Genomic DNA, 25,300 nt, shown 5'->3' with positions numbered 1-25,300 from the left:
CACATTCGCCTTGTTTAGAAGTCAAGAATGTGTTGGATTGTGGAAAGCCATAAATGAACAAAGAAGGAGATGGCAGCTGTTTGACTAGAAGAATATTAGGAATTTTCACAGTCAATGGTGCCCACCATGTCAGGCAATGGCCCTGTTCAAACTCAGCTGAGAAAGAAAGTCCACAACGATTCTATAACCTGAAATGCTGAAAATAATTATCTCAGACACCACTTCCCACCACCACCACCACCACCATGAGTCCCCTTAAAAGGGGGGCAGAAGGAAAGGTTCCTGGTGATAATTTTATAAAGTGTCTTGTCTCTATTGTTCATAGTTTATAATCCACCAGTAAATTTCACATTGCACTTTCATTTTCCAACTCCCAAGTCTGTAAATTTACCTTACTTGTCTGAGGGGCTCTTCCTATCAGATGGAGTTGGTATTCTAAAAAACGGTTAGGTAAAACAATGGGGAAACCCCCCCAAAAAGACCATTATTCAACAATGTGGTCCTTCTTAGCTCTTAGATGTTAGTAGAGAAGGGGTTGGGAGAGAGGACAATAAAAGAAGAAAGATTTTAACAGTGGATCCAAAGTTTACCTCTGGCCTGAAATCAAGACTTTTCCTTTTTTAGAATTAGTAGTATTTCTCTATACCATTGTTGATATTCCTCAATACACTAAACTAAATCAAACTTGTAAAATCTACTCTGAAAAATCCACATACAGTATACTTTTCTCCTTTTGTCTCTGAAGCAGAAATTTAAACCTCCTAAATTTGTCTTGCAGATTTTACAGCTCTACTGGTAGATATCATTGGAAATTCCACCAGCTACCTCACAGAGATTTTTAAGTCAACCTCCATCCTCTCAGGTGTGTTCATCTTGCAAACACTTTGGTAATTTTGAGGTTTAGCATCTGTTGTGGTAGATAATCAAGCATAGTATGTTCCTCACTCCAACCCCTGCCATAGGTTAGGCTGGCAGAAACCTTCATGTTATCTTTATTTAGATAATCAGTGTGGCCCAGTTTCCACACCAATAAATACACCAATATTTAAATCTTCATATTTCTGGGATGCGTAAAATTGGAGGAAGAATCCAAAGCTCAAAAGTTAAAGGAACGTAGGCCGACTCAAGAAAACATCTTCTGATGGGTCAATATACCCCCATTTTAAGGAGGACAAAACTGAGATCCAGAGAGGTTGAATATTTTACTCAAATTTGGTGCCAGAATTCAGGTTTAAATCTATATGGAGCCTAAGCCCATGTTTAGAGTACAGTTAAGAAACATACACCTCATTTATAAGGTGGTTTCATGTAACCCCCAGGAAAATCACATTTCCTTAGGGACCCACTTTGAAAAGCAAGGATCATTCTGGTCTCAGCAGAAAGATGGTGTGATGCACTGTGGAGCAGCTACTGTTTTAAAAGCAGGAGGAAGGGAGAAAGAGAAATAGTAACAGCTACCATTAGGTGTCAGATAATATTCTAAGGGCTTTCCATGTATTCTTTCATTGGATCCTCACTACAACCTTTTGGGGCAGCTACTATATTTATCCCTACCTGACAGGTGAGGAAACTGTCACAGAGGGGTTAAGTAAATTGCTCAACGTCACTCTGCAGAAGCAGAATTCTAAACCAGGTGATCTGGCTCTTAGCCTGTGCTCTTATGTTAGTATGCTAATGTATATAATAATAGTAATACATTAATAATAACAATAATGATTACTCTAGCTACCATGCTCTTCTATCTGCTGGGCACCATACCTAGTGCTTCACTCCCATTATCTCCTTGGATTTTCCTGTAATCCTATGAGAGACATGCAACCCCATGTCCACAGTCCTTTAGGCAGCATCGTCAGAGAAAAGTATATTTAGGAATTCAGAAGTTTTCAGGCTTTTGAAGATCTAATGGTGTGACCACACCATACCTGATGTAACCTCTCCAACAGCATCCAGAGAAGCCCAGTATAATCAAACACGTTAAGGGTAATTTGGCAAAATGTTCAGCCCTTTACACTAAGTAGGATCGATAAAGACTATCATAGCCTCATATTTTTCAAGTTTTGATACCAAGCTCACACAAAACATGCTGCCTTACAGAGATGTGGGGATTTGGGAATTACAAATAAGGGATTGTGGGATTTGAATTTTCACCATTTTATAAAGGGGTAAACTGAGTCCTGAAGAGGTCAAGCAGTTCATTCTTGTTTGCATAGCTAGTAAGTGGCAGAGCTGATGTTGTAACTGTGGAAGCTGACCTCAGAAGCTCTGCCCTTAGCCACTACACCATCCCCCAAACCCAGCCAAATAAAATAAAGAAATCGGAAAATCAGGACTGCCTTAAGAGTAAAGAGTCAGCCTTATTTTCCTGTATTATCCTAAGTTAGGTACTTTTAGCTTAATTTTCATTTCAATCAAAGATTTACAGCTTCAAACCCATTGCTAAGTCTTATTGTGTACTGGTTTGTCTTACAGTGAGTCAAAGCAATGCATCAGATTGCATCTTCATCTGTGTGATGACAGGAAAGTCAGGTAAACCACTAGACATTCTTTGACAAGCTCTCTGGGCTGAGAAATAGACAAAACTGTCCAACAGATGAAACCCAAGATCTGATGCTGTTGGTGTAATTTTTGCAGGAAGGAATCTTTCTGACTTCTGGGAGATGGAGGAAAAATACCCCATTATCAATTACACATTTACCAGCGGCATGTCTGGTGTGCTGGGTGAGTACCAACCTCCCAAACTCCTCCCATAGACTCTCCAGACCAGGGTCCCACCTGGCACACTAGCAACTGAAAGCTGCCCTCAGGTGTTGTGTTTAGCTACACTGTTAAAAATCAGAGAACTTCGCCATTTAAAAAAAAAAAATGAATTTCTGGATTCTCTTGCAAAAGGTCTGGCAATTCTAGATCCTCCCCCCAACACATGGCAATAAGGAACTGGAACTGAGTAGCTGCCACCCTCATTCCCACACTAGGAAGGGCACCTTTTCCCTCTTTTCCATAGTCCTCTCTGCCCCCTATTGCCTTGCACGTTTTTTCGCATATTAACTACTTGGTTTTTGTAGACATTTGAATTTGTGACTCTATGCTGGGGACCTGGCCACTCTGTAATATCCAGTCCCTACCCAACCATGACCCACCTTCATGCCCCTCTGTGCCAAAATGGTCATGCTGTTGTCTCCTTCTGAAACTTCTTCCCTACTTTTCCATATTTCAGAACCCTATTTGCCTGTTAATTGCAGCTTAGATACTACCTCCTCTTTTTTAAATATCCCCCAATCAAAGTCAGTCTTCATCTTCTACCGTCCCATAACACAGCACTTGCATGTCATTTGGACTCTATGTTACTCCGGGTTGCGACACAGTTGACATTTCTATGTGTGTCTCAATGAATGGAACTGGAAGGCAGAAGAAGTAGTTTCCTTCAGCCTCACAGCCTGCCTTCCCCTTGATGCCTCGCACATAGTAGGCTCTTCATCACTTTCTCTTGAAGTGCAATGAAGGATACAGTAAATCTGCAACTCCACTTCAGGGGCTACTTTGCTTTATATTTATTGTAGGGCTTCTTTTGATTATGCTGTAGAAGGAATCTCAGTTTGTGTGGGACAAGGCTACTTGATAAGAAGATGAAATGGGCAGTTGGTAGAATGACTTCACCTGCCTGATTCTCAGTACAGATCTTAGGGTTGAGTCAATCTCATTTATTTGGAGAGTCTTTCTGTGACATTCCCACCCCCCACCCCCCTCTCCCACACACACACTGGTCTCAATTAATTCTCCCACTTTGTGCTCCTTCAACAAGAACAAATGCCTAGGAAGAGAGAACATATTTACAAGCTGATGCTAAAGCTGATGTGCCTGAAAGCAAGTACCCTGGCTGGGTAATAGTTGGGCTGGATGTACTTAGCCCCATGTCTGGTTGATCTGGGAGCAAGGTTCAGGCTGGTGTTGCACTCAGGGTGTTAATGGGCCCAGAAGAAGGGCAGAGAGAGGAAATGAGACTGCAAGGCCACTCCTGTAATTAGACAGTTCTCATTCTACATGCATTCAGGGGAGGTGGGGGCCAAAATCCAACACAGGCTCTGCCCACCAGACTATAGGCCAGTCTTTGTCTTCCCAGAGGAAGGGACCCTATGGGCTAATAGGAGCCTGTCATCCTCATATCCACTGCTGCCACCACTTGAGCCTTCCCTAGGGAAGACATAAGGTGAAACTAATACCTGATCCCACTTTCTTCTTTCCTTCATGGAGTAACCAAGGATGCTGCATAGATTTCCCTCTGAATTAAGCTCTCCTGCTAACTCTGTGGGAGCCTATTTTTCAAGCTGTTTCTGTCTGGAAGCTTCTGATTCCCCCAAATTTCACTTTTGGCTTTTAGTTGTGTCCATAAGGCATACGAAGGAGACTAATTCCTCTTCCAGGGACATGTACCAGAATCCTGGAGTGGCTGAGGGCTGGAGATGGAAGAAAGGCTCTGACAGGGATCAGGATCTGTTTAGGAAACATAGCAAATGCCTGATACTTTTAAGCCTGAGAGCTTTGCATTCTGTTCAGTGTGATTCATCACAGACTTTTTTACAAATTGATAGTTTATCTGAATTTAAATTCAAGGAGAAATACTTCTTTTGGTTTTATTTGATGCTGTTCAGAGAAAGGTTTGAATCTCCACATTCAGTATATTTGCTGTCCAATGACCTTTCCATTTTTTTATGTCCAAAGTGTCAAGCATGTTAAAGTTACCATTGACTGCCTCCCTGAAGGTGCAGCTACCAGGGGAACTGCCAGGACTTCAAAGCCCACAACCAAAAGCCAGAAAACACTGCCAAGTACAAGCCCCCGACGCTGGGCCCAGAGCACACCCTGGGCATCTGCTCTGAGGACCTCTCCCTGGATAAAGACAGCTGCTCCTTCAGAAAGAGGGGAGACCCTGAGCACAGACAGGCCTCCTGAGCTTCCTGCCAGGGCCACGGCCACATGGGTCAGTGCCTCCCATACTCTCCCAGCCTTGGGTAAGACGCATTCTCACCCTTTCCTCCCCTTGCTGTGTCTGGCTCCTGTTCCCTTTAGGCTCGCATATATAGGCAAAATCCTTACCTCAATCCCTTCTCCATCAATGAAGTTACACTTCAGCTTACTTAAGTAACAGATCTATATGAGCCAGTATGGGTTCTACAAGATCAAGCAAAGGCAGAAAATGCCATTGCCATAATGTACTTCTAATATGTATTTTGATGACTTTTTCTTCTGAAATAGTTTAAGACTCACAAAAAGTTGCGAAAATAATATACAGAGTTCCCCGGTACCCTTCACCCAGCCTCCTTCAATGCTATTGTCTTATATTATCACAGTGCATTGTGGTAAAAGTATTCATATTTCAGCAAAGTATTTAGCAATATCGCTCACGAAATTCACATGAAATGGTGAAGTGAAGTCAATATTTTATGGCATGGTTAGTTCAGTCTGTAACTGGTTCGATAATGATGCCAAAAATACGTTAATGACTTGACACCAGTGGGAAAGCTGCCGCCAATGGCCTGCAGGAGGCTCCTGCCTCCCCAGCATCTTGAGTACATGATCAGCAGTGTCATCACTAAAGACACAAAAGGCGTGGTTATCTTATTTTTCCTATTTGGAAATAATATAAAATGGAGGTAGCTCATTAAGAGTCAATATTTTCTCAGCGGGATCCAACAATGGACCCCACTGAGACAATATTGTCATCAGAATTCATTCATTCAGTTATCAGAATTCATTCATTTATTTACTCATCAAAACACATTTCCGTCCAGACACTAGGCTAGCTGTTAAAAACACAGCTCTACAAAAGTTCTCTCTCTTTCCTGAGCTCTCAGACCTAGGAGAGAGCCCAGGCAAGTGAACCAATAGTCATGATCCAGCCTACAAAGAACTATTGTACACAGAGGGCACAGAGAGGGCTCCTACCCCGGCCTAGAGGAGACACAGGCTTCCCCAAGAGACAAGAATTGATAGGTGTCAGCAGGCTAGGAAACAAGGATGACTGGGTGGTGTAGAGGAAAAGAAACCAACTCCATTAAATAGAAAAACACATTTACTGCAGAAAATTAGCACAATAGCTGGCATCATGACAATTATACAAAATCAGAAAAGTTTCCAGGATAATATGACAAAAACTTGTGATTTCTAATCACAAGAAAAAATCATTAAAATGCCTACCTATAATCCTACAAGGAGAGGTGCTGGTTTTATACAAAGAAAACTACGAGATTTTAATGAGAGTAATAAAGGACTATTTAAATAAATGAAGAAATACACCATGTTCTGTTTGAGAAATCTGAGTATTTTAAAGAAAGCAACTGTCCTCAACTTAAGTTATAAACGTAAAATCCTTCAATAGAATTCAGTTTTGTAAAACTTGAAAAAACTGACTTTAATTTCTACTATGTTAATAAACAGGTAAGAACATCCAACAATTTTTTAAAAGGTCAATGAGGGAAGATCCATCCTTCCTTCCTTCCTTCCTTCCTTCCTTCCTTCCTTCCTTCCTTCCTTCTCTTTCTTTCTTTCCCTTTCTTCCCTTCTTCCCTTCTTCCCTCCTTCCCTCCTTCCCTCCTTCCCTCCTTCCTTCCTTCCTTCCTTCTTTCCTTCCTTCCTTTCTTTCTTTCTTTCTTTCTCCTTTCCTTCTTTCCATCTTTCCTTCTTTTGAGATAGACTCTTGCTCTGTTGCCCAGGTTGGAGTGCAGTGGCTCGATCTCTGCTCACTGCAACCTCCGCTATCCAGGTTCAAGCGATTCTCCAGCCTCAGCCTCCCAAGTAGCTAGGATTACAGGCACCCTGCTACGATGCACAGTTAATTTTTTTGTATCTTTACTAGAGCTGGGGTTTCACCATGTTTGCCAGATTGGTCTCAAACTCCTGACCTCAAGTGATCTGCCTGCTTCTGCCTCCCAAAGTGCTGAAATTCCAGGCACGAGCCAAGGATTTGTCCTAACTAATAACAATCCTGTGATGTTGGAGGGCAGGTATTATTATTAATGCTGGTATCCTCATTTTCATGAGGAAGCTAAAAGGAGTTAAGCAATTTGCCCCAAAGTTCACACTATGGAGGAGACAGAGGCACAACTAATCTGTTTGGATCTCCTCACCTCAGACCCCGAAATCTTTTCACTATGTCACATGATTAGAAATGTATTAAATCAATTTGAGAGACAGCTAACTGACCCCCAAACACCATGGCTGGGGTTCCTAGAGATTCAGAGGGGTGTGTGTGTGTGTGTGTGTGTGTGTGTGTGTGTTCATTGGTGCTTAGGAAAAACAATGCTTATTTAGGTCCATTTATTTCAGTTCAGAGTAAAGTTTAAGCCCCTGGATTATCTATATTACAGGTGCACATTGCATTTGCCCTTTGATAAGGTTTCAATGTCTCGACAATTTCATATCTGAATCAAAGTGGTCAAGCATGTCAGTACCCTGTTACTATCACTTTGAATGTGCAGCTACCAGGAGGGTGGCCAGAACTCAGTGGGTGACCGTTGACAGACAGACATGGGCTTCCATATCGTCCGTGCCCTGGGCTCAGATCATCGGTGAGAAAAAACCTGGAGGGTCTCCCTGGGAAACTCGTTCTCCCCCACCGACTACTGCAGGGGCCGAGGAAGTCATGTACACTACGAGCCTTTTGGCGCCTCCTGCTGGGATAATGGCCACAACTGGCAGCCCATCCCAGGACAGCCCTACCTCAGGTAAGACAGGGTGCCCACTTCTACCTCTCCTGTTTTAAATTAAAGTTAGCATTGTGTGTTTTGATAACCTTTCTAAATTTTTGGAATATAACACACATACAGAAAACTAAGAAAATATAAGCAATATAATTAATGATCATGAAGCAAACTCTTCCTTCTCCTTTCCTTTGCCCTACCTCTTTGTTCCCATCTGTAGATGAATGGAAGTTCCTTCTTTCATTCCCCAGTTCCTCTCTCTTTTATGTAATCCCACTCCCCAATTTCTTCTCTTTTTCTCTGTTTCATTGTCCATTAACAAGCAGTATGACAACTACAATGCATGGACCCGGGCCTGAAATTCCAGGCATGCGCCCTACCTGCTGCTCAGCCTCACCTTGCCCCTCCACCTTCCTCCTCTGGACTCCAGCCACAGCACACTGCTAACTGCCCACATCTCCTGGTCTTTATATATCCTCTTTGTTGTGCCTGCAAAGCCCACTCTCCTCCAGATCTGCTGTGCTGTTTGACTCAGAGTAGATGTCACCTGCCCCAGCCGAACTGGGTGTCCATCACCTGTGCCTCGGCTGTTTCTCAGCCTCACCTCTTTCCTTCCACTTAGCCATATGAGGGAACTTGCCTGCTGGAGCTTCTCTCTCACTCGTCTCCTACAAGGAGACTGTATTGCTGGTTTTGCCAGAGGCCAGAATCTTAACAGCAAGGATCGAGTCCTGAAGTGACCCTTAAACTAAGGCTTCATGAACATGATATGAAAATTGTTGAACTGAGCCCATACTCTCTCATGAAAATGACAGGAAATTTATCTGGAGTGGGATGGAGCAAGGTGTACACTAAGACTCAAATGAATGAGAAGCAACTCATTTTTTATTTGCCCAGGAGCACCCACATTGGATACTTCCTGTACAACACCATCGCTCTCCCGTTCTGTGTCACCATACCTTACCAATGTTAGCTGGTTTCCAATGGTACCCATCATGCTGTATCACAGCCATGATGAAATTTTCCATTTCCTTTTTCAAACTCCATTGTGGGTTCTATTTCTTACTCCTCTCTGCTTCTTAAAGCCCTACCTGGTACCTGGCTTAACCGACATTGGTTGGATAGGGCAGGATTGGTGGCCCTGGTCCTCTTCTCCCTCAGGGCCCCCTAGAAGAGATGCAGGCTCACCTCTCTCTCATCTCCTCCCAGGAGCATTCACCCATGGCACACAGACTCCAAGTCCAACCAAGGCAACAGCCCCCAGAGATCCACAAACAGGTGAGAATGCACAGCGGGAAAGAGAAACTCTATACAGAAGGGGCGGTTGGGGGGGGGGGGGGGGGGGGGGGGGGGAAGCTTGAGGACAAGGGTGTGGTGGGATGGGGTACCAGTAAGCAATCTAAGCAAGTTATTGTGCTTTGTTGTTTCCTGCAGGAAAAGAGTCAGGAGAACTAGTTTATAAGCCTTGCCATGCTGCTAAATTGCCGTGTGTGGTCTTGCATAAATCACTTCCCCTTTTTTGGCTATCATTTCCCTATAGATTTCAAGAATGATTTATCTTTAAGATGTTATAAATTTCTTGCTGTGTGTATCACCCATGGTAATTCCATTACTTCTGGAAGGCCATTCTTGCCCTTTGCAGGTGATCTCTCTGCAGAGTGGCCATTCACCCCTGGGGAAGAGCCAGTCCTGGTCCCAAGACCCCATCAAGTTTCAAGTGAGTACCAGTGCCCAGTTATCACTATTGCTTGTGTTTATTTTGAACAAGGTCTTGTAGTAGAATAAAGAGAGGTTTGTTTGGTAAATTTAGAATCAGACTCCTGGGATTCAAATCTTAGCTCAGCCATTTACTGGTGAGGTGGCCTCCAGTACTCAACTTCCAGGATTCAGTTCCCTCAACTGTAAAGCAAGAATAATTGCAATTTTTGTGGGCACTAAAAATGCCTGTTTCTTTTTTCTTTCCCACAAGGTTTTGTATTAAGTAAGATAATGTTTGTGGAAGTGGTTTGGAAGTAAAGAGCTCTGTAGAACTTAATTCAATCAACTTTTATCGAGTGACTGTCTATTGGGCAGCATGCTGGGCACTTTGCAAACAGAAGCTGCTCTTGCAATGAGCGGGGTTGATAGCAGTGAAGGAGGAAGGAATAAAAAAGATGACTCCAAAATGCAACTTCATTTGCTGGGTGTGATGTCCTGTTGTTCTGTGTTAAGGGATACCCTACCCTTTCCATCCCTGCACAGTTAATTCTCATGGTTCTAGAAAAAGACCATTTCCTGGGACTGTAGCTCTGTTTCCAGAACTCCTGACAGAAGCTGAGGACTTGAGTTACTGTGGTTTTTGATGCATTTTTCCAGCTTTTGGACATCTCACTCTCCTCTTTTCTGTTGAGCCAGTTTCCATAAGAAAGAAATGGATACAAAGTGAGTGCTTCAAAGCTGCTTGAGTCCTCAGGCTCCTCCCACTCCTGAATACCTTTGTACACCAGCTCCTGGACCATCCAGTCATATGTCAACAGGGCATTATTAAACTGCTGGACCCTGCCCCCTCTCCTTTTTCATGTCACCTTAGATCTGCCCCAGCCTTACTCTCAGCCTGCAATGAATAGTGAATGAACCTTTCAGACACAAAGATGTGATTGTGCTACTAAGGAAATTATATCCCTTTTCTCCCAGGAGTTCTAAAGAAACACAGTGGTGCAGATGGAGGCAGTTGTGAGACCGAGTTTTAGAAAACAGGATGACTATATCTATATCTATATTTATATCTATATCTATATCTATATCTATATCTATATTGGTGTCTGTTTCCATATCTAGATCTATATCTGTATCTATATCCATGTGTCTATAGCTATCTGTATAGGTATATCTATCTGTCTCTCTTGTTAGCTCTATCTACTTACCTAATAGTTATTTACCATATCTATCTATCTATTAATCTACCCACTCCTCTGTCATCTATCTAATAGATATTTATCCACGCTATCTATCCATCCATCCTTTCATCAACCCGCCTATCCATCCATACCTATTTATCTTTCTATCTAGTTATCATTATTTCTTAACTTCTGTATCATAGATATTTGCCTATCCATCTGTCATCTATCTATCTACCTATGTAGTGAAAAATACAATTGTAAATTAAAGGGATTCTTGCATTTCTCAGTAACTTATTCTGTTCATCCAAAAAAAAAATCATGCCACAGAATATTTGGCATCCACTCATTCATCCATTTAATAAATATTTATTGAGCTCCTACTGTACTGCTAGGCACTATGCGAGGCCTATTTTTACTTTCTCTTCACAATAATTCTGCAGGAGAGGCAATATCTCATTAAGGAATTATGGTGAGTTCTACATATAAAAGGAGACTACATGTGACCCCAGATCTAATTTCAAAGCTTGTGCTTATTCCACACCTCGTGTCACCTTTCCGAAGATATACCACATGTGAAGAAAAGAAAAAAGCTGCAATTGAGAAAAAAAGTGGCTAGATTCTTAGGAGAAGTAGAAACTATGTATATCCAGAGAGGAAGAGATTACCTTCAGGTGAGGGGATGGTTCAAGAGTTTATTGATTGGGAATGTGGCATCTGAACAAGGTGCATTCTAAGCAAAGGCATAGCTCAAGCAAAGGCACTATACCTTAAAAGGACTGATGCTGGAGGTGCTGAAGGTGAGGGTAGTGTGGAATGAGGCTAGAGAAGTAGCAAAGAGTAAGATTAACAGGGCTTTGTCACCATGTCAAGGAGTGTAGAATTCTGAGGCAAGTGAAAGTAATGTGATCAGATTTGCATTGCAGAAAGGTTTCTCTGACTGCAGAATGGGGAGGAACGGGAGAGGCTGGGAGCAGGGAAACTTGCGAGGTGACTGTTGTGCTAATGATGGCCACTGGTGATGGTGACTGGAAAGTGGAAGTGACTGTGTGGATAGGGAGACTTGGAAGATATTTAGGAGATGGAACCCAAGAGGATGGTGGAGTGAGCACAGGAGGGAACCAAAAATCATGCCCAAGTTTGAGCAACTAAGTGGATATCCCAAGTATCATTTCCTGAGTTAGAGAAGGACGGATGGGATGGGACGGGGCAAGGGGCATGGAAATCAAGCCTTGGGAATGTTAATTATCTTCAAGTAGTGAAGTGTGATGGTTATGAGCACAGGCTTCAGAGTCAGACCTTGCTGGAGTTACTCTCTGTTGCATAACTGATACAACTGCAGAATTACTCAGACCCTCTGTGTCCTCTTCTGTATACTTCTGATGTCTACTTTACAAGATTTATGAGAATTAGATAAAATAATGTAGGCAAAGATCTTAAGAGAGTGTCTGATACATAGCAACTGCTCAATAACTGATAGAGAAAAAGTCGGGGCACATTGATCAAATTGATCAATGTTCTGGAGGGTTTATGTTCTAGTTAACTCAGAATAAAGTATTTTCTTTCTACCTTTTTAAAAAGTCATCTGCTAACATTATGAGCCCCTTCTTCACTTAAATAAATATATTACTGGCCAGATGTGGTGGCTCATACCTGTAATTCCAGCACTTTGGGAGGCTGAGGTGGGAAAATTACTTGAGCCCCGGAGTTTCAGACCAGCCTGGGCAACGTAGCAAGAAATCTCTACAAGAAACAAAAAATAAAAATAAGTAATTACTGATAAACTATAATTTTGAAAAATGTTCAAACATGACAGAATAATATTAAATGAGCACATGTCAACATGTCAAAGATATTATCGAACTCATTAAATAATGAGGAAACCAGAAAGATGTGAAGATTGGTTCAATGCGAAATTTGAGGGAAAAAGATTTATGTAGTCAGTCAAAGGAATTCTCAAATGAATTGATATCCCACAGCAATAAACTCTTTTTTTTTACTGGACAAAAATCAATTGCACCTCTACCAGACAAAATTCATTTACATTGCTATGGACAGAAATCATTAGCATTGCTCTTAGACAAGAATTATTTATATTGCTATCAGTTAATATCTACCTCTTGATAGTTGTAAAATCACGCATTCAATAGAAAGTCAATTAATGGTGCACAATTCTTTTTACCCAGACAGTCCCCAGAGAGTCTGCTAGACAATAACCAAAACTGCATTAAAAGAATATTCAGTAATCCTTTTTGTTTATTTCCAGGTTTTAGATAATTTTTCCTGATAGTGATTAGTGAACCTTTGTTGGAAGGTTATTAGTAATGTTGTAATATAACCTTCTAGTCCCTAGAAAGTAAGCTCTGTGAGAGGAAGGCCCTTTTTCTTCTTATTCATTGCGGTAGCTCTAGTGGCTGTCACCAGTGCTTAGCTTGCAGTGGAGCTCAATACTGTTTTAATAAATAATAATAATAATAATTGCTATTATTTATTGTTTGTTTCATGCCAACAACTTTGCAATATGCAATATACTTTAAATAAATTGTCTCATTTAATCCTTCCAGTCGTCCTATGCGATAGGGATGGGTCTTCCTATTTTCCAGTAAAGAAATGTAGGTGTACCCATAGATAGCTTTCTGAGCCTCAGTAGATCCCAATGAGTTGGAATTTTCATTAAAACTAATTTGTTCTCTCCTTCTTTTATCTTTGGCCTTCCTTCTCCTAAAAACTAAAAATTAAACAACACTGAAAAATCTGGTTCACGGAAACATAATTAACTTTCACTTGATGGAAACAGAGAACTCACAAACTCAAAGCCTGACTCTCCAGTGACCCAGCATGCCAGTCTCATCTTTCAACCTGCCCTTCCTTCTTTCTTTCTTAAACTCATATACACATGCACATGCACACACATGCTCACACACAGGCAAACACATATCCATATGCTCTCACATGCATGCACATATACACACACATGCACACACATGTACCCTGTGCACACACATGCATATACATACTTCATACCCCCATACTCAAAGTTTTCTCCAATCCCCCTCAGCAAGTCATCCCCTTACATCATGCAGAGTCATTGTATGCTCTGTTCCTGACATCAGAAATGTCCTCCACCTGATGCATTTCTGTTCAACGTCTTAGATCTCTGTTTAATATTTGCTTTTCAGTGAAACTATCTCTGTTTTCCTCCAGGAACTTGATCACCACCTTCTTTCCACCTGTCTCTTAAAACTCTCACAGTGGCTTTATTGGGTAATGGTGAGGAATGCTATGTTTACCTGACTGTCTCAGAGCTACCTGAGATCAGGACAAGACTATACTCACCTGGTGCAGAGCTTAACAAAGAGAAGATGCTTGCTAAACTCTTACTGATTTGATTGGTCTGGGATTGCATCTTCTAGGGTGTCCTCAGCCGCTCTTCAAGGTGGGAGCCATGGCTGCCGCTCCTCTCACTCTGGCTATTCAGAGGCTCAATCCATGCCTGATGGAGCTGTGCCACTTCTTCCAGCAATGCCTCTGCATGGGCCAGAGGAGTCCCAGGACAGAGGACATGAGGTAACCTGGCCTAGTGGCTTCTTTTCAGGTCCAATGTTTATAGTTTTTATTTTGTGTGGCTTTTCTGCAGGCCACAAGGCAGTCAGGCAATAAGCAATCCACAGACAGGTGGCAGGGGGTACCTCAAGGAAAGGGACTCTCCAGTGAGTCCTTTACTAGACAGTCACATCCTTGAGATTTGTGATGGAATCTCATTCATAGCTGGTCCCCAGAACCGAGTGCAGTGCCTGACACAGTAAGTATAACTGAGTTTAGTTGAATTGAAGTTGAGTTGAGTTGAGTTGAATTAGAGTTGTGATGAGTTGAGATGAGTTGAGCTGTGTTGAATTGAGATGACTTGAGGTGTGATGAGTTGAGATTACTGCAGTTGTGATGAGTTGAGTTGAATTGAGTTGTGATGAGACGAATTGTGTTGAGATGAGTTGAGTTGAGTTGAGTTGTAATGAGTTGAGATGAGCTGAGTTGTGTTGAGTTGGGATGACTTGAGTTGTATTAAGTTGAGATGACTTGAGTTGTGATGAGTTGAGCTGTGATGAGATGAGTTGAGCTGAGTTGTAATGAGTTGAGATGAGTTGAGCTGTGTTGAGTTTAGATTAATTAAGCTATATTGAGTTGTGTTGTGTTGAGTTAAGTTGACTTGTGTCATGTCAAGTGGAATTATGCAGAGGATCTTGAGTGGTTCTTTAATCCAAATGCCCTCAGCCTGGTGAGATTTGCTAGGAGAGAACAATTAGAAGATATGTCTATTTAAATTCCAGTTCTTTCATAAATCCCTACCAATCACCCACCAGCAAAATAAGTTGGAAAACTTAAACTAAAAATCAGACCCTGTTTTATATTAAGAAGGTCTAGGCATGGACATTTTCTGTCCTACAATGCTGACATACTGTTCTTTCTTCTGGGATTTATTCTTGGCTGTAAACCCAGAACTAAATTACCTAGATGAATACTCCTGCTCCAGTGGTCTGGGTACCAATCTCTCATGTCTTTAATGTTATTTTCAAAGACTACTCTCAAGATCCATTAGCTTTTAAAATTTCTGCCTCTGAGTCTCAAGCCCAGGTGGGCAGCCATTTTCCATCACCCCTTTCCAGTTGCAATCTTTGATCCCCCAGTCAGTACGAAGATTTCCTCCACTCACAGAGGGCAATAAGCAAGACCCATAGGCCCAAAGCACAGGTTTATTCTTAAAAAAACTTGCACAACAATACTTTCTGTATTGTCTAGGATAAGCCCACTTTAGGATATCTTTTACTCACTAACTTAACCAACAACGTGTATTGAGTCTCTGCTGTATATCTGTGATGCTCTGTGCTAAGCCATGGGATCTAGAGGTGAATCAGAAATAGCCTCAGAAACTGAGGCTTTCATAGTTGGAAGGAAGAAATGGTCATAAACACAAATCAAAATACAGTATTACAGGTAATAGAACCAAGTCACGTAACCAGGCAAAAACCTGTTAATCATATCCCGTTGGAAAATATCACATTTGAAAACATTCATATTGCAAATAATGGCTGAATGAATAAATGAAAAAGGCATACATTTTCAGAGAGAAGTTTGAGTTTAAATTTAGAGCAACGAAGCACCTGTTTGCTTGGGCTTGTCCCTTCTTTTCTGTGTATTTTCACTGAAGAGTAAATTTTTCCATAAACTCATACACTGAATATAGGCCAAGAATACTAGAGTAGGGGAGGTGGCATTACTTAGTATGTTTGTTGAACATAGGCTCTGTGATTAAAAAACAAAAAAACACTGGTGGGAAAGTTGGCAATGTAAAAAGACAAATTTCAAAGCAGCTGCCAAGTGCTGTAGCAGGCTTGAATAACATGCTATGGGATCCCAGGAGAAATAATTAATAGGGTTTTATGGAGGAATAGGAGTTTCCCAGGCAAAAGAAATAGCACCTGCAAAGATGGAGTGATGGGCAGCCTGGAGCATCTAAGGACCACTGAGATGTTCAATGTAGCTACAGCAAAGATAGGAGACCAAGTCTCTGGCATGTCCCTATTCAGGACTACCTTGCCTTTTAAGCACCTGGGTCACCTATTATATGGTCTCTTTGACTTTCACTCTAGAGCTCCATCTGTCCCTTCTCCAAGCTTTCTACTCTCTTCTTGTTCAGAGTAAATAAAACAGAATTCTTGAAGTCCAGCCCTGTAAATCCTGTCCATTTTTAAACTGAGATACTCTAAACTCCCATTCTCTTCACATCATCTCCCTCCCAGGGTCATCTCTTGAAATCTTTCTTATTTAGGGCCCCCAGAACCATTCTTGCGGCACACTCCTTGGAGGATAACAAAGCCACAGTCCCTGGTGACTTACAAACTTTGCTACCTCAGGCCCCACTCAAGTGTCCATGGCTCCTCCTCTATTCAGGCTGCTGCTGACTCCACAGTGTGTGCAGCAGCTCTGGTATGCTAGGAATTTAGATAGACATACCTACAAGGGGCTGGTGTGATAATGGGTGCTTCAACACTAGTTTCAGCCCATCCTAACCATGGCGTTGCTGCTTAAGTCTGCCCTGAAGAACAGAAGCTGAACAAAATAGGCCATCTTAACAACTGATTTTCTTCTAACCATCTAGCCTTTTCCACAAGGAAATGCCTTCTCCAGTCCATGTGAGGAATATATATTCTTGTTATGAACAGGACTTTGACTCCATCCCCTGTAAAGTAATAACCATGGGCATTTATCTATTGCTCGTTTACCACTTGTAGGCGATGCCTCTGCCAGAAAACTTGGGGATGGGACATGTCGTGTTTAAATAGTTTCTCTCCTGATCATACAGGCAAGATTCCCATTCATCCTGAGAGCCGTGTACCCTCTCAGAGTGAATTCAGGCACAGAATGGCAGCTTTTTGGCTCATGAAGGTGTGGGTCATGTTTCTGTGGTTGCTGCAACTTAATTCCTGGTCTCACACTTGGCAGTTTCACAGAGCATCTTAGTTTGGATGATGTTGTCCATGTAGCAATATGAACTTCTGAAGCAGATCATGTCCCAAAGTTGCTTGATATCTTCTATCACAGAAGCTTTCTAAGAAGTTTTGTTGCTGTTGTTAGAAAGTACGACTCACAGATTGTTACACTAGCTAAGAAGGAATAGTATTCGACCGTATAACCAGGGCCCCCAAAGCTAGTAGGTAGCTTAGTGTGCTATAGAGAGGGCAGGGCTTGAAGCCAGCAGGCCTGGGCTTAAATTTAGTCTCTGCCACTTACAAGCTATGTGGTCTTGAGCTAGTCATTCAATCTCTGAACCTCAGTTTGTTCATCTGCAAAATGGGTATAGTCCTGCCTACATTCTAGGCCACATGTTGCACAACTCCAGGGGCACCATTCATATAAGAGAGTAGCAGCATTATTACTTACATGGACAGCGTTGTGAGAACAAAATGAAATGAAATGAAATGAAATAATGTCTCGAATTGTTCCTGCACGGTACCTGGAATGCTGCGCTTGGTGGTTGCTGATTAAGACACTGTTGTGCTTGCTGTCTTGTCCACTCCCACAGCCAAGTGGGAATCCCATTGCTAGCACACTTGACGTGTTGTAACTGTGCTAACCAGATGTCTAGTGGCCATGTCAGCTGCTGAGTTGGCCAACCTTGACATCCCATCTCTGGAACTTTTGAAAGGTCTCCGTAAGAGTACAGGTTGTAGGCTCACAAAAAGCATCCTGGATGTGTTCATCACTCACCTCTTCACACTTGGTTCCATTTCCTGCCCTTTCTCTAGTTGGCTCTTTAATGAAAGGGGACTGACTTGTGCAAACTACATTTCCCAGAACACGTTGCCTGTGAATTCCTGTGAATTCATCCCGTAGAAGATACTGAGAGGAGGTTGGAGGGCAGTAGAAGGGAGAAACCAGGGAATTTCTCCCCCTGCCTTTCTGCTTTGGGCAATATTTCCAGGAGTGGCTCTATCTCCTCTGTGGTTCCGGTTTCCACAAGGACTCCTCATGACAGCCTCAGCTCTGTGGTCCCAGCTGCCACCAGAGGCCATTGCCCTCTGTGCTTTGGCCACAATACTTTCTCCGTCCGTCCCTTTAGGCCTAGCAACTCCCTGTGGCTGCTAATGTGGGGTTAACACACCTTCCCCTATTGGTTCTTTCAGCCCTTTATCACTGATTCACCATATTAAAGTCCCTCTATAGAACCACCAAGTCCTGTTTTCCTGGCAGGGTCCTGACTCAAATATTGATCTTATTGCCTACCAGAATGGCAGTGTGTTCTGGCAGAAAGTGAGTTACCTGGGTTAAAATCCAACACTACCACCAGAAAGCCCTTGGGGAAGTCATTTAATCTCTGTGCCTCAGTTGCCTCAGCTTTGCACTTTCCTATAAATTGGGGGTGATAGGCCTTGGAAAATCTCTGCCACAAGCTTGACTTGAGCAATCAGTTGCACAAGTCTCTAGGGTGTGCTAGAATCACAGAATGATAGAGACGGAAGAGAAATTAGAGAATGTTTAGCTCAACCTCCTCACATATCAGGTGAGAGATTGAAAGAGAAGTGAATTCCCAGAGTCATACAATGAGCTAGTTGGCACAGCCTGCACTGAAAACTCTTCTTCCTATTAATTGGGTGAGTGATCTTTTCACCACAGCCCTTTGGTGCAGCTCCTGCCGCCCCTGACCAAGAACAGAATGTTATTTTGCAAAGTGTTTACTGCACTAGTAATGATAGCAGCACTCCACTCTCTCTCTCTTCATCTCCCACTAAAATAAATAAGTAAACAAACAGACAAGTGTCACCATGTATTGAGCACCTCTTGTATGCTGGGTACTGTTCAGGAACTTTACATATGTTATCTTATCCTCATATAACCTGCGAGTATAGGTTCTATCATTGCTTTTCATTTATATATGAGAAAATTAAGTCCAGAGAATTAAGTTATCACCCTGAAGTCATGCATCCTAGTATGTAGTGGGGCTAGGGCTAAAAATAAGTCTTGCTGGTCCCAAAGTCTGAACTTCTTCCTACCCAGCCTTCTTTCCTATCTCTCCTCTGACACCCTTTAAAGATGGGCAGAGGGTTCCTTGCTGTGAATAATTGGCCATATAGTTCATGTTTATGTGCTTACCTTTAAAACTCTGGTTGTCTTCTAATAGCCATCACAGGATAGTCACTCTCCTTGCTCTGATTTAAATCTTTAGATACTGTCTTGAAAACTATTCCTGGTTTCTGAAGAATGCGACATATATCTGTCAGAGGGTGAAAAGGGTGTCCCACTCGCACAGTAAGTACACAGCTTGACTATGTTGTAATTTTGCAGTGAATGCATTACACAAAAGGGTTCCCGTAACTCCGAGTGATTCCCAGATGTCCTCGGAATGCTGTAGCCCATCTAGACCTCATTAATTTGGGCAAAGAGCATCTAGGATTTTTCTTATTCTTTCTCAGCTAACAGTGTGATGTTTGCAATAAGGTCAAGGGAAAAACACAGCAGGAGTCAGCCTGACCAAGCATTGTTGCTCTCTGTGTAAATTCGGGCAAATCGCTTAGCCACAGAGCTCCCACGTAAGCTAAAAAGACAAATAAAAATAAAACAAAGGACAGCCCCCACACAAATACTGAAATTATTGACCGAAGGAAAAATGCATATAAATAATTCATGCAAATGAAGGCACTGTGAAGTACTAGAATTTATGTTTCATTATGGTACCTCTCTTCTTGTCCCTGGTAGCTTCAAGGCTTCATTTATTCCCAGATATTCCAGGTATCAGCTTTGTTTTTTTCTCTCACCTCTGCAAACAAAGTCCCAAAACCAATAGTTTGGCCATTTTATCATGCCATCTACCTGAACTACCTCAAGGGACTCTGGTCTTCTAAATATCATGGCATTACATTAAACTGTGTGGAAAATCCCTTCTTACTATAACCCAGATATAAGCCGGGTGCTCATAGGGCTCAGTCTTGGCAATGCTTTACATTTGAACAAGCAAACAAAACAGTGTATGTAACAACCCAATATTTCCATTTGTGTCCTGAAGAATACCAGCTGGGATACCTGGGATCCATGTCAACACTTCTTAGAAACCCTTCTTATTCTTTCTGCCCTCCACTATTTCTCACTTCTCACAAGCTATCATCTTAAAACTTCTCTTTTTATTTCATTTTTCAACTTATCACTCAGTAGCTCTCCTAAAATCAGGCTTTCTGGCTCTTCTCTGTGTTTCCATTTACCTCTTCTGCTTATTTTGCTTTCCTTCTGCCTCCATTATTTTTTTCTTTCCCAAACACAGGGTCCTTGTTTCTTATGCAAGTCCACCATCTCACCTTTCCTGTCTTCTCTTTCTATCATCACCTTCATCCTGCATTACATGACCAAAAAAAAAAGAAAAAATACAGGCATTAGGAATGGAGATGGGGGTTGGTCAGAAATCAAAGACAGAAATCCCTTTATCTGGTATAAGGAGAGGAAATAGGAAATCTTGCAAAAACATAATTCAATAGTTCTTTTGTCCTTGCCACATTAAAGTCTCTGTGCACACAACATATTACATTTACTGAACAACTTATTAAGGAGTTTAAATTAGCCTCGAACAAGCTGTAGAGATGTGTTAGATACAGCTGGGTTTTGGAAAAGAGCACTGGGCAGTGAATGGAGAAATAGGGGCTGCTCCGCACTCGAGTTTGCTGCTAACTAGCAATGGGGTCTTGCACGAGTCCTTTCCACCCTCTGAGGCTCACCCCTAGTGACCCCTGTCCAGTGCCCTGCCCCACACTTGCTCTCCAGAAGAGCCTAGACCATTGTGGGTGCCAACAGGGTTTAATTTATGTCTCTACAGTGTTTATGTCTCAGTACCTTGAGTTCCTTCTTCTTCTGCTTTTTTTTTTCAGCCTTAAAGCAAAAATGCCTTGAGAATATCTGCAAGTCTGTGTGAGACCTTGAAAATAACACTAGGGCATAACAGTGACTTCAGGGAATACGCTATCACCCTGGCTCTTCTCCCAAGTGGGCTACATTTGAAGAATTCACCCAGGCTCCAACTAGATCATCAATTAATTTAAAGTGGTTATTCTTGGAAGTAGCATTTTCCCCCTCCTGTGAATATGTGCAAAACATTGAAGGCAGAAGGTTTCTTGTTAGAGGCCTCACAATTAATACAGTAACGCCGGACTCCTTGCCTGCTTCAAAGTCATGGAAATCTAGTGTTCATGCTCAAGAAACTCCTACAATGCTTGAGGCAACCCTGACCATTTAAAAACTGGGGATGTGTGGGCACCCTAGCCTGCACAAACCAGTTCAGTCAGGGAGAATCTGACATAATACCTGAGGTGACTTAAACTTGAGACTTTTGAAAGACAACAAAAGCATAAATTAAAATTGAATTCATACTGTAGAGAGATTCACATATACTGTTTCTATACAGTTAACTAAAACATGTACGACCAATCAGATCTGCCATAGTATGGGAACTATATAATCTTCCAAGCCCCCTTAAGTGGGCAATAATGAAAACTTTATCATTAGGAGGAGGTTTAGAGAGTTCTTTCCATTGACATCTTGTCTTGATTCCTCTTCTGTGTGACCCACTGGATTCAGAGGTCCCCACGGGCACCCTCAGGTTCAATGATTCACGAGTAGAACTCAGAGGTCGGGAAAACTGTTATATGCACGTTTAGCATTTATTACAGCAAAAGAATGCAGATGAAAAGCAGCAAAGGTGAGAGGCACCTCTAGAGAGATTCCAAGAGAGCCCAGGCACAAGCTTTCAGTGGGGTTGCACAGTCAGCATCTAATCCTCCCAGCAACAATGTTTAACAACACATATGGAGTATTGTCAGCCAGGAAAGCTCATCCAAGTTTTGGTGTCCAGGGGATATGTGGGGGTATGGAGTACGTATGGAGTGCCTTCATGGCCTGCATGGCTAAACTTAGTTATTCAGTCTCCAGTCCTTCTAGAGGTCAAGCTGGTACTGCATGACCTAAGGCCCCGCCATAAATCACATTGTTAACATAAACTATCTGTCATGGCACAAAGCCTCGGGTACAAGAGACACTCATCAGGCATGATATTCCAAGGGTCTAGAGGGGATTCCCCAGGAGCTGGTCAAGGACCAGGCCTTCCTTTGAAAGGTGCAGGGTTTGAGCTTATCTGTGGAGTCAACTTTCTTCTGCATCCCCACATACTGAGGTGGCACCTTCATTGCATCAGGTTCCTTTTTCACTATGTTCAGGTTTGCGGTTGCTCCGGTATCCCTGTCTGCTAAGTCTCCATGTAAAGCACGTGTGCTCTCTCTAGTGGCCCTGCACAGACTCATTATTCCTCATTACCAGGGACAACTTTTCTCCTGATGTGCTTAGTGCTCCTTCTCCACTCTCTTGCCTTAGGACTCTGTTGGGCCATCAGTTTTTTTACCCTTTTGTGATCCATGGCTGCCCTTGGGTGAGGAAAGTCACTTTCTGTTCATCTAAGTAGAAAACAGTTTCCCCCATTGGAAGACCCCTGAGTGCCCTGGCACTCCTGTGAACCACAGGGTACCTGGGGAGGTAGAACTTGGACATTGGAGAGAGGAGCAGCTAGACATTTCTCTTTCTAATCATACGCAGAAAGATTTCTTTTTATTCTCCAGAACACTTGAAAGACTCTCCAAGTTATGCAAATGTCAGGCTCACAAATATATGTCGTCATGACTTTTGCAAAGATGAAGAGGATACAGCAAATTTTCTGAGAGGCAAAGGGACTTCCACCTGAATAGAAACCAAGCAAACTCACTGAGTATGGGTTAACTTGATTGAACCCTTGCATGGATATTAATTAAGGACTTTGACAGGGAAGGGTCCTCAAGGTTCCCCAAAAAGTAACTTATCATCAAGGAAGGTGAAGAATGGATGGATGGCTTGGGCCCAAGACTGGGGCTATTCACTTGTGGGGAAACCCATGTGGACCCAGTTACCCCATACTTTGGGAATAATAACTGAGCATGACTATAAACTTTAAGAAGCTCAAATGCGGAATACCTCTGAGGCTTATGCAGGGATCTTACCTAGCATCAAGAACAAAGGCTCAGAGGATTCCCTGGGGCCAGTTTTCTGCAGTCACACCATCAGCCACAACAGCAGCAATGGCAAGAGGAAAACAGGGCCCAGGAGTGGCTGACCACTGCCTGGAGTCCAACTGGTCTCCTGGAGTTCATAGGAGGTTTGACCCCTTCTGAGCTGAATGTGTCCTGATTTAGGGGATAGCTAGGGCAATAAGAAAGCCTCAGGGGGTGCTACTGATCTGGAGCTCCTACTAATTTGTGCATATGTGGCCACCAGTGGTTAACAGATGAGGTGAAAGAGATGGGACAGTGACTGTATCTGCTCTGATGAAGGAGATTGTGCAGTTACATGCGTAACGTCATTAAACTGCATTCTTCCAGGTAGCAAAGGTGCAGGCGTATTTCTGTTTATTTCATTCATGCCCAGAAGACCAGCTAAGTTGTCAAGAGAAAGAAAAAGAGAGACAGAGAGAAGGAGGGAGGGAGAGGGAGAAGATGAGGGAGAGGGAAAGGAAGGAAGGGAAGGGAAAGAGGAGAGGGAAACGGGGAGGAGGAGGGAGAGAGAGGAGAAAGATTGTGTTTGTTTCTTGGCCCCAGTGCATGGCTCTAAGTGTTTGTGTGTGTGTGTGTGTGTGTGTGTTTGTTTGTGTGGCTCCCTATTTCTGCACAGGTGCACTAGTGCTGTGGGTTTGTGTAAAGGAGACATTTAGGTGCTATCATAATGAAATCTAAAATTTTAAACTCTCATTTAGAACAGACTGTTTCCTCTTATGTCTGGGTTCTTGTGAAAACTTCACTCTCATCTTATTCCACCAACAGAATGGTAAAAGCCAAGGTTCCAGGGATATTGAAGGCCAGTGGTTTTCAATCAGGTGTAATTTGGCCCCCAGGGTACACTTGGCAATGTCTGGAGACACTTTTGGTTGTCACAACAAGGTAGGGAGTGCTACTGGTATCTGTTGAGTAGAGACCTGCAATATTGCAATGCTCGGGATAACTCCTACCAAAAAAAAGAATAATTTGGCCCAAATGTCAACAGTGCTAAGATTAAGATACTCTGTTGTAAGCTATGGGGAAAAAATGATCCTCCTCAGAACCCCATGAAATGTCTCGAACAAGATACCTATGCTGATTGTTATGCCTTTGCATTGCCCAGGCATCATAACAATCTCAGTTATGCTCTTGAGCATAATAACAATCTCAGTCATGCTCTTGAGATGCTGAAAAGATGGATTTTGCTGCACTGAGCCATAGATGCCCATAGGCTTACTCATTTTGGAGATGGTGGGTCTTTGGTGCTAATGAGAAAAGATTACAGACAATGCATCTTCATTCCTCAAATCACATTAGATGCTGAACAACAGTTAATGATCTACAAACACAAGCCTCAATGCACGAGAGTAATTACTTATTTGAAGAAGCCCTTCAGTGGGTTCTTCCATAAAGACTCAAATGCACCCTGATTTAATCATTTGAAGAGTCCTGCTTCTTCAGGAGGTGGCCACAGAGAGAGCAACTCAGAGGGTTCACAGCCAGGCTAACCTGCATCCCAGAATGCTCCCATCACACATGACCCTCTACAATGCCTCAACCTCAATGACACCGTTTTTTCTCATCTGTAAAGTGGAGCTAATTCATCATTGCACCTGGGATTATGAAAGCAGCAATGGAAGAGCAGCTGCAGGGATGATGAGGGCAAAATCTTACAAAACATTTGTGGTACATTACACACACTCAATAAATGCCAGTTTTCCTTGTTAAAATCAGGAAAGGAAACACTTGGCAAGGGGATAAGAAGAAGCGACAGAAAGAACTAGGACTTAATGAGCCCCCATACCACACACTGTACATGGCTTTCTTCATCCTCACAATCCTAGTAGGATTAAGCCCATTTAACAGATGTGGAAGCTACAGCTGAGCAGTGACAAGCTCAAGGTCACACTGCTACTCAGTAGCAGGGCTGGCAGAAGAACCTAGGGTGTCTGATTATAAAGCCCCACCTCACCCTACCCCACAGCTTGGGCAGAAAAGCCCTAAAGGAAAGAAGCATCAAATTCCCAGGTCTGAGGCCAATAACACATAAGAAGAATCATGCTAGAGATCCTCTTGCTAAAGAATGAACTAGACCAGACAAAGCCAGCCCTTTATCTTGCAGGAGAGCCCACGTGACTTTCAT

General features: G+C 42.5%; 1 protein-coding gene across 1 annotated transcript in view; it reads left to right on the top strand.

Moving 5' to 3' along the window:
- HHLA1 (HERV-H LTR-associating 1) overlaps window positions 1–23,507 on the top strand; it is a 38,348-nt gene extending 14,841 nt beyond the window's left edge. Inside the window, exons 7-16 of the mRNA XM_025395076.1 lie at window positions 779–862; window positions 2,470–2,526; window positions 2,632–2,718; window positions 4,758–5,006; window positions 7,473–7,718; window positions 8,904–8,972; window positions 9,337–9,411; window positions 13,984–14,137; window positions 19,290–19,372; window positions 20,977–23,507. Of these exons, the coding sequence (XP_025250861.1) occupies window positions 779–862; window positions 2,470–2,526; window positions 2,632–2,718; window positions 4,758–5,006; window positions 7,473–7,718; window positions 8,904–8,972; window positions 9,337–9,411; window positions 13,984–14,137; window positions 19,290–19,372; window positions 20,977–21,020 (1,148 nt within the window). The 3' untranslated portion in view covers window positions 21,021–23,507. The remainder of the gene's footprint in view (window positions 1–778; window positions 863–2,469; window positions 2,527–2,631; window positions 2,719–4,757; window positions 5,007–7,472; window positions 7,719–8,903; window positions 8,973–9,336; window positions 9,412–13,983; window positions 14,138–19,289; window positions 19,373–20,976) is intronic.
- The last annotated feature ends 1,793 nt before the right edge of the window (window positions 23,508–25,300 follow it).

The sequence above is a fragment of the Theropithecus gelada genome, chromosome 8, assembly GCF_003255815.1.
Source record: "Theropithecus gelada isolate Dixy chromosome 8, Tgel_1.0, whole genome shotgun sequence".
NCBI lineage: Eukaryota > Metazoa > Chordata > Mammalia > Primates > Cercopithecidae > Theropithecus > Theropithecus gelada.
The sequence above is the reverse complement of the archived record's forward strand: the minus strand, read 5'-3'. Positions and strand labels throughout refer to the sequence as shown.